Source organism: Suillus plorans, assembly GCF_016647745.1.
Source record: "Suillus plorans strain S12 chromosome Unknown HD556scaffold_60, whole genome shotgun sequence".
NCBI lineage: Eukaryota > Fungi > Basidiomycota > Agaricomycetes > Boletales > Suillaceae > Suillus > Suillus plorans.
Window position 1 is genome coordinate 129,734 of NW_024537444.1, and position 18,337 is coordinate 148,070.

Genomic DNA, 18,337 nt, shown 5'->3' on the forward strand with positions numbered 1-18,337 from the left:
TAGACACTTTAGCAGATATCTCTTATGCTGATATCTTATTAATAATGTTTATAAGAATGAGTGTCACTGGTATAAGACTGTAAGCAGTATACTTAATACCAAAGTATATTGTTGAGCACAGTGTAACACTCAGGCTTGCATTGGGTCCATATCAGGCTATTGTATGATGTATGACAATGCCATTCTGTCCGACCATATTTCTAGCTATCTGTCACAACCCAATAACGAATTAACGCTGGGCGTCCCACAATGGGCAGAGACTAGGACTCAAACACAAAGATAATCACAACAACAAGGTAGAATTGAGCAGGTACGTCTGGGCTGGTACACAATGTACAGACGAGAGGTTTGAACTAAAGAACTACCGACTACAAACTAGCTACCTATATACATATATTAAGTCGGAGACTGAAACTGAGTTCAAACTAACTACCAATCAAATAATAAGACGACATATCGTACGATTCTATATATAACCTATGACGTCATGACTCGTGCTGCAGCAACCGACAGGTTCTGGAACATTGACGTAGGCTCTCATGGAATAAAGTTTAATCCAGCATATTCCACTAAGTCATGTGACTCTATCACATGCTTGTTTGGTAATTCTACAATAGATGCAACCACAGGTGCATCCTCAACCATAAATATATTATTGCGAGCAGGCGCCTTCTCAGAGCGCTTAAAAGACTTAGAGTTCAGAAAAGAATAATGGTTCGTATGAGGTACTCATGACACTATCTGATTGAACATTCATTGGACCCAAACATCAGGTTCATTGGCTTTGCATTGGCCTATTGTAAACATCATCCCCATGTCCTGTCCTGTCGTATCTATTCCCACTAGGTCCACAGTTATTTGTTTTCACTTACTAATATTGTAGACTACATTATTACATGTCCACAGTATCATATGTCTTATTACATAGGACATCAGACCCGAAAATGATCACTACTACTTTCACCTAAGCACTCCAAAATACTATATAGACACTATATATTTCACATACCTCCTACCTATTTACTTACCTTTCTACCTCTGAGTAGGAGGAGGTCATCTAATATTAGTAGTTCTTTGCTGAATTCTGAAATATCATCCTTTCTTCCTCCAAAACACTTCGAACACTGATAGTAACCCGATATTCACTAACTTTCTGAAATATTTCTGACACAACCTGACATAACCTAATGAAAACCAACACCTAACCTGGCCCAAAAGTATCAGATCTGATGTTTTTTGTCTTCAGACTATCTTCCTTTTTATATAACTAACTATTTTACTTTACCAACTAGCAACCCCTGGGTCAAACACACTTGTCTCACAAGTATAGCAGACTAGGCTGTGCAAGACCACAACATTATATTTGGCTAGGTGCTTACTTTGTAAAGTGTCCAGCTATTGTTGTATACCTACAACAGGCTCAAAGTACAGTATAGAGCCACTGTGCTGCATGCAGCATATGGAAAATAAGGAAAATTAATCATAGTAAAGTGACCTTTTTATCGCTTATGTCATATTCCCCATTCCAGACCTAGACCTATCACACAATCATCTCCGGACTTCCGGATCCAGTCAGCTTCTATTTTCTGGGTCTTTTCCCTTTTCATACATCCCTTCTCAGTTAGCCCCTGTTTCTGGTGTAACCAGCAATATAAAATGTGGTGGTCTTCACGGCCTAGTCTGCTATACTTGAAGACAAGTGCATTCAACCTGAGGGGTTCGCTGTAAGGTATTAGAATAATTAGCTATACGAAAAGGAAGATAGTCCGAAGTGCGGGAAACAAAGTCTGAAGGTATAATTACGAGTCTGAAGGTAAAAATGTTGGGTCTGATGTTTTCGGTGTAGAAACAACTATACTGAGAGGAACAAATGATGCTCCTGACTGTATCTGTAAATGTTGTGAGGTCATGTGTTGCCTAGTCTGCTATACTTGAGACGACAAGTGCATTCGACCCTAAAGGGGAAGCGAGTGCAGCAAGGATCTAGTAGTGCGTGCTGAAGGCGCTACTGGTTGGCTGATGCAAAGCGCGAGAAAGCGCAGGTGCGCGCAAGGTGCGGGAAAGCGAAGGTGCGCGCGTGAGCGGTAATGAGAGAGAGAGAGTAAGAGTGAGTTTGCTTAAGTGGTGATTAGATACTCGACAAGAGATACGAGCGCGAGGTGTCAAAGAATAGATTTCTACGATGTTCTGCTAGGTAGTAAGTGGGTGGTAAGTGGGAGGTAAAGTTAGAGTTGAAAAGGTAATGCTGGTGCTTATATTGCGCCTAAGCGCTGTCATGCGGAGCCGAATCGCTACCAAGTAAGGTATGTAAAGATATATGTATGTAAGTAAGGGTCCATGATATAAATAAAGGTGGGATGATATGCAAATAAGGGAAATGGAAATACACGCACTAGAGAGCTTGGTGGACAGTGGATGGATGCTTCCGGAAGGCTGGCGCTATAGGGCGATCAAGCGCGGGAAAGCGCGCGCGCGTATACATCGTAAAGTGCAGGAAGTCATGCATGCATGTTGCGCGTTGCGTGGGAAAGCTGCGCCTCATATAGGAATAGCTGTGGATAGCACACAGAGTGATGCTACAGGTTCGTGCTGTGTATTCCCTAGTGAATACTGCCATATCACACCATGAGAGGCATGAGTCTCTACATCGGGTTTTGGATTAGCAGGTTTCATCGGGTTACGTCGGTGCAGCACTCAAGCTTGCACTAGGCTCGTATTCAGTTATTTCATGATCCATGTCGCACAATAATCACTTCCCATTCAATCCAACACTTTGACATTTCGGCCACATCAGACCCGATGTTTTCCCACACACTTGTCCTATCTGTGTCCCATCCTGTCTTGCTAGCCCCACTAGGTGCGTAGTTCATTATTTCGCACATTACTCATGTCATAGCAAGCACTATTACATGTTTATTTACATGTACTTCAGATCCGAAATATTCTACTGCTACTTTTGCCTATGGGTTCAGCATTTCTATGTACTTACATATATATTGGACTGACCTCGAGCATTATTCATCATCCATTTCGTAGTTCTTAGTTGACATTGTGAATATTACCACTCTTTCTACCTGAAATACCTGTCATTATCGATATTCTCTGCATACCGCTCGCTTTTCCGACATTCGTTATTATTTTTCTCTGTAATCCGCTGAACCCGCACCCAAAACCCGCTAGTCCGCTAACCCGAAAACATTGGACCTGACGCTTTGGCGTCAGACTCATGATTATACCTTCGGACTTTGTTTCCCGTGTTCGGACTTTTGATCACTTATCATTTCACTACCTTCAGACTTATTCCAGATAGCTAACCCCTCAGGTCGAATGCACTTGTCTTGCAAGTATAGCAGACTAGGATGTGCAGACCACAACATTTTTATATTGCTGGATACTTACTTCGTGTAGCGTCTAGCAATTGTTGTCTCGTTACATCAGATTAGCATCAGATTTGTGTCGGGAATGTACTGAATGTTGGGATAGTGAATGGCGGGTTACTGTCAGTATTTTTGGAGTGTTTCGGATAATGAAAGGATGATATTTGTGGAATTCAACAAAGAACTATGAATATCTAATGACCTCCTCCTACTTGGAGGTAGAAAGGTAAATCAGTAAGTAGGAGGTATGTGAAATATAGTGTCTATGTAGAATTTCAGAGCACTATAGGCGAAAGTAGTAGCGGTAATTTTCGGGTCCAATGTCCTATGTAATAAGACATGTGGTACTACGGACATGTAATAACGCAGTCTACAGTGTTAGCGATGTGAAAACTGATAACTGTGCACCTAGTGGGGATAGATACAACAGGACAGGACATAGGGAGGACAAGTGTGCAGGAAAGTGTCAGGTCCGATGTGCGGGAAACGTTGGGTCCATCGGATTAGCGGATAAACATCGGATTGGGCGGGTAAGTGTTGGATAACATCAGGAAGTGATTCATGTGCGATACACATTGAAATATAGCTGAATATGAGCCTAGTGCGAGCTCGAGTGCTACAGCGGGACCAAGAACAACAATAGTGAGTGTTTGATCTTCAACACTCCCCCTCAAACCGAGCAGAGTCCAAGGGCAGATGTGAAGTGTTCAGCTTTTAAGCTAGGAAGGGGCTTTGTAAGTGTATCTGCAACCATATCATCTGTAGGGCAGTAAAGTAATAAAATAGAACCTTTTTCAACAGAGAAACAGATGAAATGATAATGAATGTCAATATGCTTTGTGCACGTGTGGAACACGCCAGAATTGGCGAGTGCAATAGCGGATTGATTGTCCAAGTGGAGTGTGGTTGGTTGCATGAGCAGGCAGAAGATCTCAGTGATGAAACAACAAAGCCAAATTGCTTCTTTGGTGGCATGTGTAGCTGCTACATACTCAGCTTCTGTTGTGGAGAGGGTGACCAGTTCTTGCTTTTTCGAACTCCAGCTGATGGCCCCTCCATCTAGAATGAATGCTGTCTTCTTAGATAGATGATCTATAGATAAACACCTATAAAACAAATATCTCCACAGTCAGTGATTCAGACAAATACCAATGACTGATAATGTGGTTGTTCGTGGGTGGCTAGTTGTATACTACCCAAAGTACGTTCAGCTAAAGGTACTTCTGCAAGATCAGTAAATATGATGGTCAATCCAATCTATGGACTTGACAGAAACAAACAAACAAACAAACAAATATTAGCCTCAGTCTGACTTCAGATCACAGGGAAAATGATTTCATAGGGTATAGGGCTCATAAGAGAGTATTAGTCATCCATGCACCGAACCAGTTTGGTGCAGGTCAACGTGTACCTGGAGACAGCATGCCTATGCTCTTGTGAGGCACTGTCTGCATCTGCCAAGCCCTCAAGCCTGTTATGCACTCAAATAGGTCTGTTATGCGGAGCCCTAAGAGGGGTGTCATCCGCTAACATTCGTGACGTAACTGGAAGGATCCGGTGTAGCGAGTGAGACTGGCGACGTCGAGTCGGCAGATATCACAGATGCGCGTGTCACATGACTTCTAAGACGACGGTCTTTGAAGTCACTAGGCTCAAAGTATGGACTGTCTTGTCCAACGATGAGACTATTGATCGAGGTAGACTTAAGCGCGAAGAGCACTTAAGAAAAGATACTAGAGACAGAAGCTGAGAGGCTTCTGAGGGAAGATTGAGTAGATTCAAGTTAGGGAAACTGGTACAGAGTGACCAACTACTTATACTAAAGGGAAAGGGTTAAGGGCAAGGTTACCGTACAGTAGGTAAGGGTAAAAGGGGAATCAGAAAAGGTATAGGTACGTTGGCAACGGAGCCTGATTAGTGATGGTAGGTCGAATGTGGAATGAGACCGAGAAACGTTGGAATGAACCAATGGTAAAGATACAAAGCGCAAGTCAGAGGAACATAAAAGGAAAGCCACATTGGTGGCACAAGTCAGGACGAGTCATAGTGCAGAAGCACGTGCGCATGTTGGTGCAGTAGCGATGATAAGGTCGAGGAGGAGATGGAGATGAGGGATGGGAACGGTCCAGAGGATCCAGTCAACAGATATCCGGTAGAGAAGTGCGAGCCAATAGATGGTGAGGGCGAGGATGAAGGGAAAATGATAGGGAGGCCCCGTGACTGATGTTACTTGTAACAAAGCCCATATTTTCCATCACCAAAGGTGAGCGTGAACTTCTTCGTGCCAGCCAAGTACCAATAAATCTTCTTCACAGCTTCCCAATGCAGTGGTCCAGGGTTTGTGCCATACTGTGCGACAGTTGAAACTGCGAACACGATATCTGGACGTGTTCCAACAGCTAAATGCATTAGCGACCCGACAGCCTCACAGTAGGGGATGTTTTTCATTCAAGCAGATTCTGCGGGGGTCTTTGGACTCTGATATTGCAAGAGTGTGATGTTTGGGTCCATGGGGATTGTGCTGGGCTTCATGTCTACAAAGTTGTACTTCGTGAGGATGGCGTCAACATAGGTTTCGTGTGGAAAGGAAATGGTGCATGCGATGTGATTGCAAGTAACCTTCATGCTGAGGAGCAAAGCGATAGGACCAAGGTCCGTTAGCTTGAAACACGAGGCTACATCTCACTTGAACTCTGTGATGAGCTCATTGTTACTCCCAGTAACTGTACAGTCATCAACGTGTGAGGCAAGAATTAAGATATCCGTGCCTATATGTTTGTAGAAGACTCCCCAGTCAGAGTCTGTGCGTGTCATCCCTAAGCTCTTCATCAACCAACACAACTCCTGATACCACTTCAAGGCTCCTTGTTTCGACCCATAGAGTGCGACATGCAACAGTGCGACGGGGTGCTTGAACTTCTTGTCGATGTTTAAACCAGGTGGGAGCTCCATATAGATGATCTTGTCCTCATTGAGCTTACCATTGAGAAAGGTGCTGTGGAAATCAAAGATGTCGATGTTCCAGTCATTTCGTGCAGCAATGGCGAGGATTGTACGGAGAGATGTGAGGTGTGCAACAGGTGTGTATGTGTCATAATAGTCTATGCTGTATATCTGGGAATAACCTTTAGCCACTAGCCGAGCTTTGTACTTGTCAATTTCCCCATCCGTGTTCTGTTTGATCCAGAACACCCACTTGCACCCTACTGTATTCACACCTTCTGGCCTCTCAACTCTGGACCAGGTGCATGCATCCTCTAAGGAGGTGAGTTCATTATTGATGGAATTTTCCCACTTGGGCCAATCCAGTCTGTTGCAGGCCTCTTTCACGGTTGTGGGGTCGCTACTCTCCACTTTGGCAACTCCTGCCACCATGGCAAAGACCTCTTCATCATCCTCGTTGATCTCTCCATTCTCCCCCTCCAGTCCAAGCTCAGCCACCAAGTTCGATTCTTTGGGCACCTGCTGCATCCCACGAGGTAGGTCACTTCTTTTTCCGTCTGGTGTGCCTGTGCCATCGTGCAGGCTTTTGATATATGCTGACTCTACTTGTACTCGTGCATATCGACACGGTAGCATTGCAGCTTTAAATTGTAGACCTAGGTGGTCAGTAGGAGGAGGGTTGGTCATTGGGAGTGATGATTGAGTGGTGAGTTTTGAACCGACATCATCAATTTGTACTGTGTTGCTAACTGATACTTTTCCAGGTGAACCAACATCATCAATTCGTACTGTGCGGTCTGCCAGTACATTACCTCCTTCTACAGGCACTACCACCTCTGCCATGTCGAATATGACACTCCTTTTGATGGCAACCCTTCTGGACTCTGGGAGGTAGATGCAGTGTCCATTGCTGGCATGTTCGAATCCCACCCATCTGCCATTGACTGCTTGCATATCGAGCTTGGAGCCATTCAATGAGTGGACCTTCACATGACTGCCCCATTCTGGTAAGTGCTCCAGATTAGGTTTCTTCTTGTATAACACTTCATAGGGTGTCATGCCATTCAGCGCCCAGGTGGCGGTTCTGTTTTTGAGCCAGGTTACATGCATTATGGCCTTGCCCCACAAGAATTTTGGCAGTCTGCTCGCATGTAGAAGCGTGCGCGTGCGCTTGATGAGTGTGCGGTTCTGATGTTCAGCTAGGCCGTTATGTTCTGGAGTGTCGTGGACAGTGAGTTTTCTCTCAGTGCCTTTGCTTCACAGATGCCGCATCAACTGATTTCCAGTGTATTCTCCCCCTCAATCCGAATGCAGCCTCTTGATCTTGGCGTCAAACTGCATGTTTGCCCAAGACTCAAATGTCTTCCATATGTCGAACATTTTGTCTTTCGTCCGTAGGAGGTACAGGTGCGTGAATCGAGTATGGTCATCTGTGAATGACACAAAATACTCTTTATGTCCAGGTGTTTGCACTGGGGAAGGTTTGTATGGACTTCATTGCTGAAGTGCTCTCAGCACGCGGGGTCACGTACTTTGCCGATAGGCTTTCGAGTGGCTTTTGCATACTCACACGAGTCGCATTTCTCCATTGCCACTTCAGATGGGTCGAGGCTGATCCCGGTGATCATGTTGTCACGGACCATCTGTATGATTGTGCTTGGCGCCATGTGCCCTAGTTTGGCATGTGCTTCATGCACTGTGAGTGTTTCTTTCATGTTTGCTGCTCCTGTGAATGGCTTCTTTGGGCTCTTGATGCAGTACAAACCCTTATTGACTGGTATTTGTCCTAATAGTTTCTTTTGTGCGTCGAAGATCTTGCACATATCTTTCCAAAAGAGCGCTGCATATCCAGTGTTGGCTAATCTACTGATCGAGACTAGTGTTAGTCCCATTTTTGGTGCATACAGCACATCCTTTAGCAGTATGTGAGTCTGAGACTGGCCATTTGGCAGGGTGATCTGAATATTCCCTTTGCCTGTGGCTTCAAAGGTATGCCTGTCTGCTGTTGTGATGGGTTTCGGTGTGATACTGACGAAATCTTGGAACAGGTCTCGATAGGACAACATATGTTGTGACGCTCCTGAGTTGAATAGTTCCATTTTGGATTCATGCAGAGAGTTAGAGCTGGATACTGTCGTGTACATGTATGTTATTTGCTCTGCTGTTTCATTTGCATCATGCGCTAACCAAACTCCTTCAGGTTCATTGTCCTTATCCTTGGCACTTGCGGCCATTTCACCCCACTTATCCTTGCCTTTAGTGTTGGGCCTGTCTTTGCCCTTTCCTCCGGATGCTCCCCCTCTGGCTCCTCGACAGTCATGCTGCATGTGGCCGTATTTGCCACAATTGTGGCAATTGCCTTTGATCTTTCGTGTACGCTGATTGCTATTTGCATTGTAAGCAGCGTCGTCGTTTGAGGAGCCGGCCTTCTTCAATTTTGAGGCCTGGCGGTCGTATTCATCAACAACAGTCGACATCAACATATCAGAGGTGAGCTTTACGCTGGATACTTTGGCTAACACTGTCAGTGCAGACAAATGGGGGTCATAGGATGCTGGGAGAGAGCTCATGATCATGGCCATGAAACTTTCGTCTGTAGGTGCATGGCCCAATGACGACAACTGTTCCTTTGCGGTTCGCATCTTGTCGAAGTGCTCATGGACATTGCCTTTTTCAGGACATTTCAAGTCTTGTAGCTTGCGCAGTAGTTCAACAGAGACTACGTGTGAGCGTTGCTCGAATAGACTCGAAAGGTGCATAAATATCTCTTTAGCCATGTCTAAGTTTTTGATTTGAATGAATAGGGAATCAGGGATCATTCCCGCAATTTGCTGTTTTGTTATGGCCTGGCCCATGCACCATTCCTTCAGCTCAGTTTTATATGTGCTAACTACTTTCACCTCATCTGTGGTAGCAGGTACCCACGACATTCCTTTGTTAGGCAACGTCTGGGGATCTATGGGCTTTGTCTCAGTACCATCCAAATGGCCGAGCAGCCCTCGAGCATCTATCAACCATTGTAGATGCTCTTCATACATCATCCGATTCTCGCCATCGGCGGCGAGCTTCAGGATGCGAAGGAAGTCCTCTCCCAACTTTCTGTTTGAGGTGGACATATTTGTGAGTCTTTTCTCTGAGCGCTAATTTGAAATTTTTACTGTAGGTGCGCAGGGCTCATAACCTGTAGCAATCACAGCTCAGCAACAGACAGAGTCAACTTAGTGTATTGGGTATACCTGTAGCAATCACAGCTACAGAGGTAGTCAGTTACATAGTCCTATATACGAGAATGATACTAACCTTGTTGACATAAGCACAAAGTACATTCTAGATATGTCATTTCTCTTTCTTCTTGCTATGTACTGTACAGCACCTTCGCCACTCAGCCACAGATCTGTTGAACTCCGATATATCGATACCAGAGGCTGAAGATCCAAGATGGAAGTGTCAGGGGGAGAATAGAGAGGTACAAGTGCAGCCAAAAGAAGACGAGCGAGCGACGCATTGACGTCGGCTCGTACTCATCCATATTACAAAGTTTATTTTCTCAATATCGCGTTTCCATGCTAAATACTATAAATCTTCGAGTAGCTTCATCCTAGCATCTCAGTTCTTACTAGAAACTGAGATGTGAGCCATTTTATGTTTTCAAGCACACTTTACAGTACTAACGAGACTTAGATACATTTGTTCTCCTAGGTACTCAAACTGATACAACAAGTTCTTACTAGAAACTAAGATATACATTTGTTCTCCTAGCGTTCACACATCTCCTGCTCATTTTTAATCTCTTCAAGATCCTCCATAGACCCTTATGTACCCGCTTTGCACTTTTTCCCACCTCAGTGTTGTTCTATTAACTTCCGCTGAGGTGAGTATCTCATATCGTGTACTTGACACATCCATTGACATGTAATGTTACCTAGACTTCTCTAGGTACTTATTAATATAGTGTTGTTCTATTAACTTCCGCTGAGACTTCTCTAGACTTTGTACAAACCTCAGTGACAGACGGAGTCAGCTGAGGAAAGTGAACGAGTGCTAAGGGAATGAGAGTTTTATGTGTGCTTAGATAAGTACGTGGGACCGAGAACAACAATAGCGAGTGTTTGATCTTCAACAATATAATGCAGCCCAAGCATGAACTGAAGAAATACACCAAGATCAAACATGGACAATTGGGAAGATCCAGCATTCAAATAACGCTGCTTATGATCATGATCACATAAATGGTAGTTTATTCACAGGTTTTTTTCGTGGTACGCACAGCCACAATTGTCAGTTGGGAGTGACCTTGTATTCACTTCGGTAATCAAACACGACATAATTCATCGTGTAGAGACTACTTAAACAAAGTAGAAGATCCATACCGTCTTAGAACATCATGAACAATATTCCAAACACTAATGTGAGCACTTGAGTAAGTGGGAACTGGAAAATGTCAAGAACCCTTCATCAACATTACACACGCATCTAGGTGAGGTCGTTATACGATGTACGAGTATTTATATACAGTATTAAATATCTCAAATATACGTACCAGCCAGACATTTCCGCCATTTCAGTCAGCACTGCTAGCATTAGCAGCCTGCAGCACAACCACCGCAGTCGTACAACCAGAAGCAACAAAGGCAGTTGCAGCATTCCCTATAGTGCTCCTAGTATCATCATCCCGCTCCACACTACCCCGCTCCTTCAGTATGTTTTCCAGCTCCTGCGTGAGATCGTCCGATCCAAAGCGGTGTGAGCGCCCAACAACAACCAATACAGGTTTGCGCATAGATGCCTGATGGATGGCAGAGTGTAGCGGTATCGACGATGAATGCTCAGAGAATGTGATACAGGACAGCGCAGCGCAGATTGAGGGATGTATGTCGAACGAGGAATGCGAGTTGACGTATTGCTCCCAGAGGATGGTATCGGCTGTCTCAGATTCGAAGTGTGTTTGTCCATACGATATGCTTGGCATAACGACAGTCTACAAGACTTGCATCAGAAAAAAAAGACGGGAAGCACATACAGTCAACGTACTGATTGAATAGGCATTCCATGGTATCCTGTGTCCCGTGTTTCATCGCTGTCTTCCAGTTTGGGGCGTACGATCGATGGCCATTGGGCCGCAACACGCGCAGCACTACTGTTCAACATCCGAACTACTGTCGCACTAATCCCGGGATTAGTACATAACTGCATCACAAACTCAAGCGCCAGTCGATCATCGGGACCACCGAAAAAGGGGAAAAATATGTGGCGCGCACTCCCAGGACCGGTACCAGAGAGAGAGGTGCCCGGATCGATGAACAGGGCAACATCCGTATTGCTCTCCGCCAATATTTTACGCACGAACTGCGAGTGGATCATGGTTGCCGTATTTCCCGTACCTGTAGGTTCGATTTTCGTGCTGTGTGGACTACATGGGTCCTCTCCGTGAATGGACGATGGCGGGAGCCATTGTAAGAGGATGAGCTCGGATCCATGCTGCGTCGCATGATCGGAGACTGTTTTTGACATGTCCTCATGCGGGACAAAACAAAGCGAACGCGCAACGGGTATGTTATTGAGCTCTCCAAAGGTGCGGAAGGCGCCCATAACCGGATCAGCACGGATAGAGGCACGCACTGCTGAAGACATCCTGATTTCCGGATTACAGTCTGGCATCTCAATCAAACGGAGAGCGTTCACGCATGTCTCAGTTCCTCGAGGACTTGGAAGTGCCAGTTGGGTGGCCGCCAGCATTCCCGACATGTGGTCGAATTTGTCGATGACAACAGTGAAGCGGGAGCGCCATGGTTGATCATCAGTCACGGGAGACTGGGGGTCATCTAGATCTTCCTCCCTATCTCCAATCGACCAACGTGGAACCTCTCCAGCTAGCGCACGAACCCGGTGTTCAGGACGATAAAAAACGAGAACCAAGGGTGTGGTTATGAAAGTCAGGACAAGGGCTTCAAGGACGAACATCGAGAACATCCTTCTGGTGAGAATGCCAGTAGAAAGCCCAATGTTGAGAATGATTAATTCTACGGGACTAAAAGAGACTGTCAGGACCACACATTCTAGAGGAAATCAGAAAACTGACCCTTTGCAACACATCAACGATCCAACCGTGCTAGACTCTCGCCAATTCATTCCGGAAATCCGACTGGTGATCGTACAGGTACCGAATTTTCCAGCAAAGTCCAGACATATGATTGCGATGATGAATCCCCAAGTCGTACCTGCCGAAAGCATCAGTATATGATCAGTGTAGGTCGCTATCGGCAGGACAGACCAGTGTTAAGCAATCCAAGATCGGTATTCAACCCAGAGAGCGTGAAGTACTGTCAAGTAATGAGCCACATCGATCGCAGCAAATCCAGCGCCCATACCAGAGGTAAAAACACGATCGTCACCACATCTTCGAGTTTCCTCGTCAGCGAGACAGCAAGGGCTCCTTCGCGGGGGACAATGACACCCGCCAGGAACGCACCTGAACATGAGGTCTGCATTGCTTTATCACAACAGTGCACATCACTCACCGAAAAATGCACTGATCCCCACGATATCCGTGAAAAACGCACATGCCCAAAGCACGATCAAGATAACAATCATGAAGAATATCGTAGGACCGTTCTCCAAACTTCCTGTGAACCTAGCGAACTGGAGCAGCGCGATTCTAACCGGCCACATGAGAAATACTGTGAATGCCACGAATGCCAGCAAGATCCACAAAGCTGTAAGCCCGGAGGTCCCATTGACGAGAGCCACGGCCAGTGCCAACAGACTCCAACAGAATACGTCGTTGCACATGCTAGCTGTCAGAGCAACGACGCCGACCGTTGTGTCTAGGAGCTTCAATGCGGTGAGGATGCGACAAAGAACGGGGAAAGAGGTGATAGAGAATGACACGCCGGTGAAAAGCATGAAGTGAACAAACTCGACGGGGGGACCAATGAAGTTGTGATAGAGTGGCACAGAGATTGCAGCGCCGAGACCAAAGGACAAGGCCGTGGTGGAGAGTGCAATGAACAGAGACGAGCGAGCATTACGCGTGATGATACTCGCGTCGACTTCAAGACCCACTATGAAGAGAAAGAGGCAGATGCCAATGTTGGCAACGAGTGAGAGATATGAGAAGGATTGAGCGGGGAAGATGTGCTCGGTGAAACCAGGTATTCGCCCCATTGCACTTGGACCTACGATGAAATGAGCAACTGTTAGTACCATATGAGATGAGCTGACCGAGGAGGATTCCACCAAGGACTTCAGCAATGACTTTCGGTTGTTTGATCTTGCCCAAGGCGAGTGATAGCAATCGCCCAATCAGAACAATCATACCTATAATGGATTTAAATTGATACCACAGACACACTTGGAGCAGAGGACGCTTACATATTCGAATTATGCATAGCCTCAGTGGATCAGCAGTGGTTAACACCGTAGGATCTACTCCTGACAATAAGCCACCCTACAGTGCCCTTTAATCATGCACGAATGGTGCGTCATAGAAAAAAAGCTTACCTGGGCTGTGGTCTCCCTCTTCCAGATTCGAAAAAGCAAAGCATCCGGGAGCATAGACATAAGAGAAAGATAGATACGAGTGAGGGAATCTCACCTTGACTAGTCTGCACTTGTAATACCAACCGCAAGAGCGGAGTTCCATCACCACCCCAACATGACGCAGGCCGAATTATTGCAAACGTCCCTCTATGATCTCCCGTGAAGTTGCCAAAGATGACACTACGGATCACTTGGGATAACTTTTGGCTGTGGCGCTGGGAAGTCTGCTGCGTGGCTGGATGCTGTTCGAGGGCATTCGCGGTACGGATTTGATTTAGGGGGTGAAGATGACAGGTAGTCCAATTATATCCGACAATGAAACGACTCCTTAATAATTGGTATCACCGAGCATGTTGAACGAAGCCAGTTCTTGCAGCCATCCTGGCTCATCTAGCTGCTAGCAAAAGCATCGTAATGGCAACCGCCATGACTACAATGTCCGGCTGTTCGTGAGATGGAAGGAGGAAAATTGAAATTTGGTCCAATGCCCATCGTAGCCTAGTAGACTGGCATAATGCCACCTGGAAGGCAATGCACGCGTGAATGCGGTTGGCAGGTGTGGAGTGATGTGGCGAATGGGCACTAGTACTATGCTTGGATTGTGCTTGGACCAGCGAATGGCAGCGCTGAGCGCAATGGCTTTCGGCAGATGCCGGGTCTCTCTCCGGCTAGACTTTGTATCCCGTGTCATCACTAGCACTAGATCAAACTAACTTGAATGAACCATATGTACAACATCGACCTTTGGATTCGTCTGCAAATCAGACTCCGACTCCGATGTTGGCCAGCGCGCAAAGTGACCGGGAACCAATCCGCCAAAGCAACTGTGAACTCCACTATTATACAAGGGTTGATGCGGCGGTACTAGACTACTACACCAAGATGGAATCGAAGACATTAGATGGTAGCTATATATGCAGTACAGTGGTATATACACCAAGATCATAACCAATTGTCTCAGATACAAACTTGACTCAGTCAAGTATCAACATTCGAAGCCTGGAGAACCACGACTGCAGTCGCACACCCCGAGGCAACAAACGCAGTTGCAGGATCACCGATAGTCTTCCTAATAACATCTTGCCCCACGCTGCCCCGCTCCTTAAGGATCTGGTGCAGCTCTGATGTGTGATCCTCCCCCGCGAGGCGCCGTGAGCGCCCTACCACTATCAAAACAGGCTTATGCGCAGACGCAAACTGGATGGCAGAATGTAGCGGTAACGGTGATGAAGACTCGGAGAATTCGATCCGGGAGAGGGCAGCCCTCAGCGAGGAGGGTGCGTCATACGGGAGTTGAGAGTTGGCGTATCGTCCCCAGAGGAAATTATTAGCTGTCTCGGATTGAAACTGCATTTCCGCGTTGGTCTGGCCATAAACTGTGTCTGGAAAAGCAACATTCTACAAAGCATGCATCAGAAAATAACCGAGATAGAGAAACAATATAACTTACTGAAGAGACAGGCATTTGGTATGCTAGATCCGGCATATCTAAACTTTCTTTCCCATCTAGATGTACGAGCAACGGCCTTTCAACCGCAGCAGTCTCAGTGCTACTTTTTGACATCCTCACAACCGTCGCACTCATTCTGGGATTAGTACAAAGCTGCACCACGAACTCGAGCGCAAGCCGATCATCTGGGCCGCCGAAAAATGGGCAAAATATGTGCCGCGCACTACCAGTGCCGGTGCCAGCTGGATCTATAAACAGCGCAACGTCCGCCTTGCTCTCTGCGAATACTCTGCGCACGAACTGTGAATGAATCGTGGTTGCGGACTTGCCAGTGTGTTTTGATCCGCCAAACAATGCTTCGAATGGATTCGGGCTATGCAGGCCAGACGGGCCTTCACTTGTATTGCCGAAGTTGGACGATGGCGATAGCCACGGCAAGAGGACGAGCTGGGATCCGTATCGTTTGGCATGATTAGCCACAGTGCCCGGCATGTCGTCATGAGGGACAACTGAAAGCGAGAGTGAAACCGGTATATCATTGAGTTCCCCAAAGGTGCGGAACACACTCAGGAGCGGATCAGTGTGGATGAGGGTGTCAACCGCTGAGGACTTCATGACGTCCGAGGTACGGTCCGACAGCTCAATCAAACGAAGAGTATCCACGCTAAACCCAGGCATTTTCATCTTGTCGGATACCCTCGTCGACAAAGGTGATTCAAGAGAGGGCGGGCACACCAGTTGAGTGGCCACCAACATTCCGGACATGTGGTCGAATTTGTCGAGGACAACAGTGAAGCGGGAGCGCCATGGTTGATCCTCGGTCATAGGAAACTTATGATCGCTCCTGTCTTCGTCTAGATCTCCAGGTGACGCCCGTGAAACACCTCCAACTGCTGCACGAGTCCGGCGTTCGGGAGGATAAAGTAAAGAGACGAGGGGTGTAGTCATGAACGTTAGGATCAACGCTTCGAAGACGAACATCGAGAACACCGTTGGGGTGAGAATACCGGCATTGAGCCCGATGTTGAGCACGATCAATTCGACGAGACTAAAAAAAATGTCAGTGATTTGATAAGATAGAGTAAATTAATCCACTAACCCTTTGCAACTCATCAATGATCCGACGGTGCTTGACTCTCGCCAACTCATTCCGGTTATCCGTGCGGTGATCGTACATGCGGTGAATTTTCCAGAAAAGTCCAGACATATGATTGCGAAAGTGAATCCCCAAATGGTGCCTGCCGCAGAGGTTCATAAATGATCAATGCGAGTTATGGTTGGCAGGACTGACCGTTGTTAAGCAATCCAAGGTTAGTATTTAAGCCAGAGAGTGTGAAGTACTGCGAACTAATTAGTCTTATCGACGTGACAAATTCAGATACCCATACCAGAGGCAAAAACATGATTGTCACCATATCTTCGAGCTTCTCCGTTAGTGCGATAGCAAGACCGCCTTCGCGGGGAACAATGAGCCCTGCCAGGAACGCCCCTATACCCTAGATAAGTATTGAACGTCAGGAACAGATGTCATCACTCACCGAAGATAGCATTTACGCCCACAATGTCCGTGAAGAACGAACATGCCCAGAATATTAGTGTGGTAACTGTCATGAAGAACATAGTGGGTCCGTTCTCCGTACTTCCGGTGAACCTAGCAAACCACAGCAATGGGATTCTAACGGGCCACATGAGAAATATTACGAATGCCAGGCATGTCAGCAGGATCCATAGAGCTGTAAGGCCGGAGGTCGCATTGACGAGGGCCACGGCTAGTGCCAGCAGACTCCAGCCGACTACATCATTGCACACGCCTGCTGACAGGACAACCACGCCGACCGTTGTGTCTAGGAGCTTTAGTGCAGTGAGGATGCGACAAAGAACGGGGAAAGCGGTGATAGAGAATGAGACGCCGGTAAAAAGCATGAAGTACGTAAACTTGACGGAAGAAGGAATGAAGTTGTGGTAGAGTGGGACAGAGATGGCAGCGCCGAGACCAAAGGACAAGGCCATGGCCGAGAGTGCAATGAACAAAGATGAGCGAACATTACGCTTGATGATGCTGGCGTCGATTTCAAGACCGACTATGAAGAGAAAGAGGCAGAGGCCAATGTTGGCGACGAGTGAGAGATATGGGAGGGATTGAGCGGGGAAGATGTGCTGGGTGAAACCAGGTATTCGTCCCATTGCAGTTGGACCTACGATGAAATGAGCAGCTGTTAGTACGATATGAGATATGAGCTTACCGAGGAGAATTCCACCAAGGACTTCAGCGATGACTTTCGGCTGTTTGATTTTTCCCAAACCAAGTGACAGCAGCTGCCCCATCATAATGATTATACCTGTTGCTGGCTTAGAAATGTGTCGTAGACTTTAAAAAGAATATAGTCACCCATTTGTATAATCCATAGCCTCAGGGGATCGGAAGTTGTGAAGGATGAAGGATCTATTCCTGACAATAAGCCGCCCTGAAGGATGGTTCAGTTATTGTGAATAGGAGGTATGTTGTAGAAGAAAAGTTCACCTGGCCCGTGGCTGTTGCCCTCTTCCAGAGGGACCCAAGACTGACGACTGCGTTTGAGAAGTCGGGCATGCTATGAGCGCTAACGGTAGTAGATAATATCCGAGATGTGACAGGGAGTATTAGTAGGATTTTTTGAGAGCGGAGTTTATATAATACCGTTGATGCCAGCCAACTTATCCACGTATTCACGCGCACGCTCGCTGAGCAGTGACTTTGTCAGTGTGTCAGATTGAAAGCGGATCAAACATGGCCCAAGCTGGAAGGGTATCCGAGTCAGGCACATTATGACTGCCGGGGCAAAGACCCCAAATATAGGAGATGTTTCCAAGGAAATATCACAGCGGTGTACCTTGATTTTTCCGCTCGTACTACCTCTGTGACAATTCTCTCCTGCACGTCTGACTACAGAACTAATGGCATGATCCCAAGCTACAAGTAGTACAGCCACAATGTCTTATTTAGTAGTTGCCTTGGGCCCATGACACAAGGACATACCTTCTTCCTTAT

At 46.5% G+C, this 18,337-nt stretch overlaps 2 protein-coding genes across 2 annotated transcripts; both read right to left on the reverse strand.

Moving 5' to 3' along the window:
* Positions 1 to 10,881: 10,881 nt before the first annotated feature.
* On the reverse strand, positions 10,882 to 13,880 carry HD556DRAFT_1447118 (Sodium/hydrogen exchanger family-domain-containing protein; the record flags this gene model as incomplete). Its single annotated transcript, XM_041307204.1, has 9 exons — positions 10,882 to 11,298; positions 11,352 to 12,348; positions 12,400 to 12,538; positions 12,592 to 12,640; positions 12,689 to 12,789; positions 12,839 to 13,495; positions 13,542 to 13,637; positions 13,692 to 13,767; positions 13,821 to 13,880. The coding sequence occupies 9 exons, from the start codon at positions 13,878 to 13,880 to the stop codon at positions 10,882 to 10,884; spliced, it is 2,592 nt and encodes an 863-aa protein (XP_041156369.1).
* An 813-nt stretch (positions 13,881 to 14,693) lies between these two features.
* HD556DRAFT_816585 (Sodium/hydrogen exchanger family-domain-containing protein) lies at positions 14,694 to 18,245 on the reverse strand. Its single transcript, XM_041311719.1, has 9 exons — positions 17,831 to 18,245; positions 17,699 to 17,774; positions 17,553 to 17,648; positions 16,848 to 17,504; positions 16,698 to 16,798; positions 16,601 to 16,649; positions 16,409 to 16,547; positions 15,310 to 16,357; positions 14,694 to 15,257 (listed from the first exon to the last, which is right to left on the reverse strand). The coding sequence occupies exons 1-9, from the start codon at positions 17,897 to 17,899 to the stop codon at positions 14,838 to 14,840; spliced, it is 2,655 nt and encodes an 884-aa protein (XP_041156370.1). The 5' UTR covers positions 17,900 to 18,245; the 3' UTR covers positions 14,694 to 14,837.
* Between the last annotated feature and the right edge of the window lie 92 nt (positions 18,246 to 18,337).

What these genes read in the sequence shown, in the direction of transcription:
- HD556DRAFT_816585 (XM_041311719.1), bottom strand. Translation starts at nt 17,899, where the DNA reads ATGCCCGACTTCTCAAACGCAGTCGTCAGTCTTGGGTCCCTCTGGAAG. An exon ending in CCTTGGTGGAATTCTCCTCG is followed by an intron (nt 17,505 to 17,552) that starts GTAAGCTCATAT and finishes ATTTCATCGTAG; the next exon opens with GTCCAACTGCAATGGGACGA. An exon ending in TCATTGATGAGTTGCAAAGG is followed by an intron (nt 16,358 to 16,408) that starts GTTAGTGGATTA and finishes CATTTTTTTTAG; the next exon opens with TCTCGTCGAATTGATCGTGC.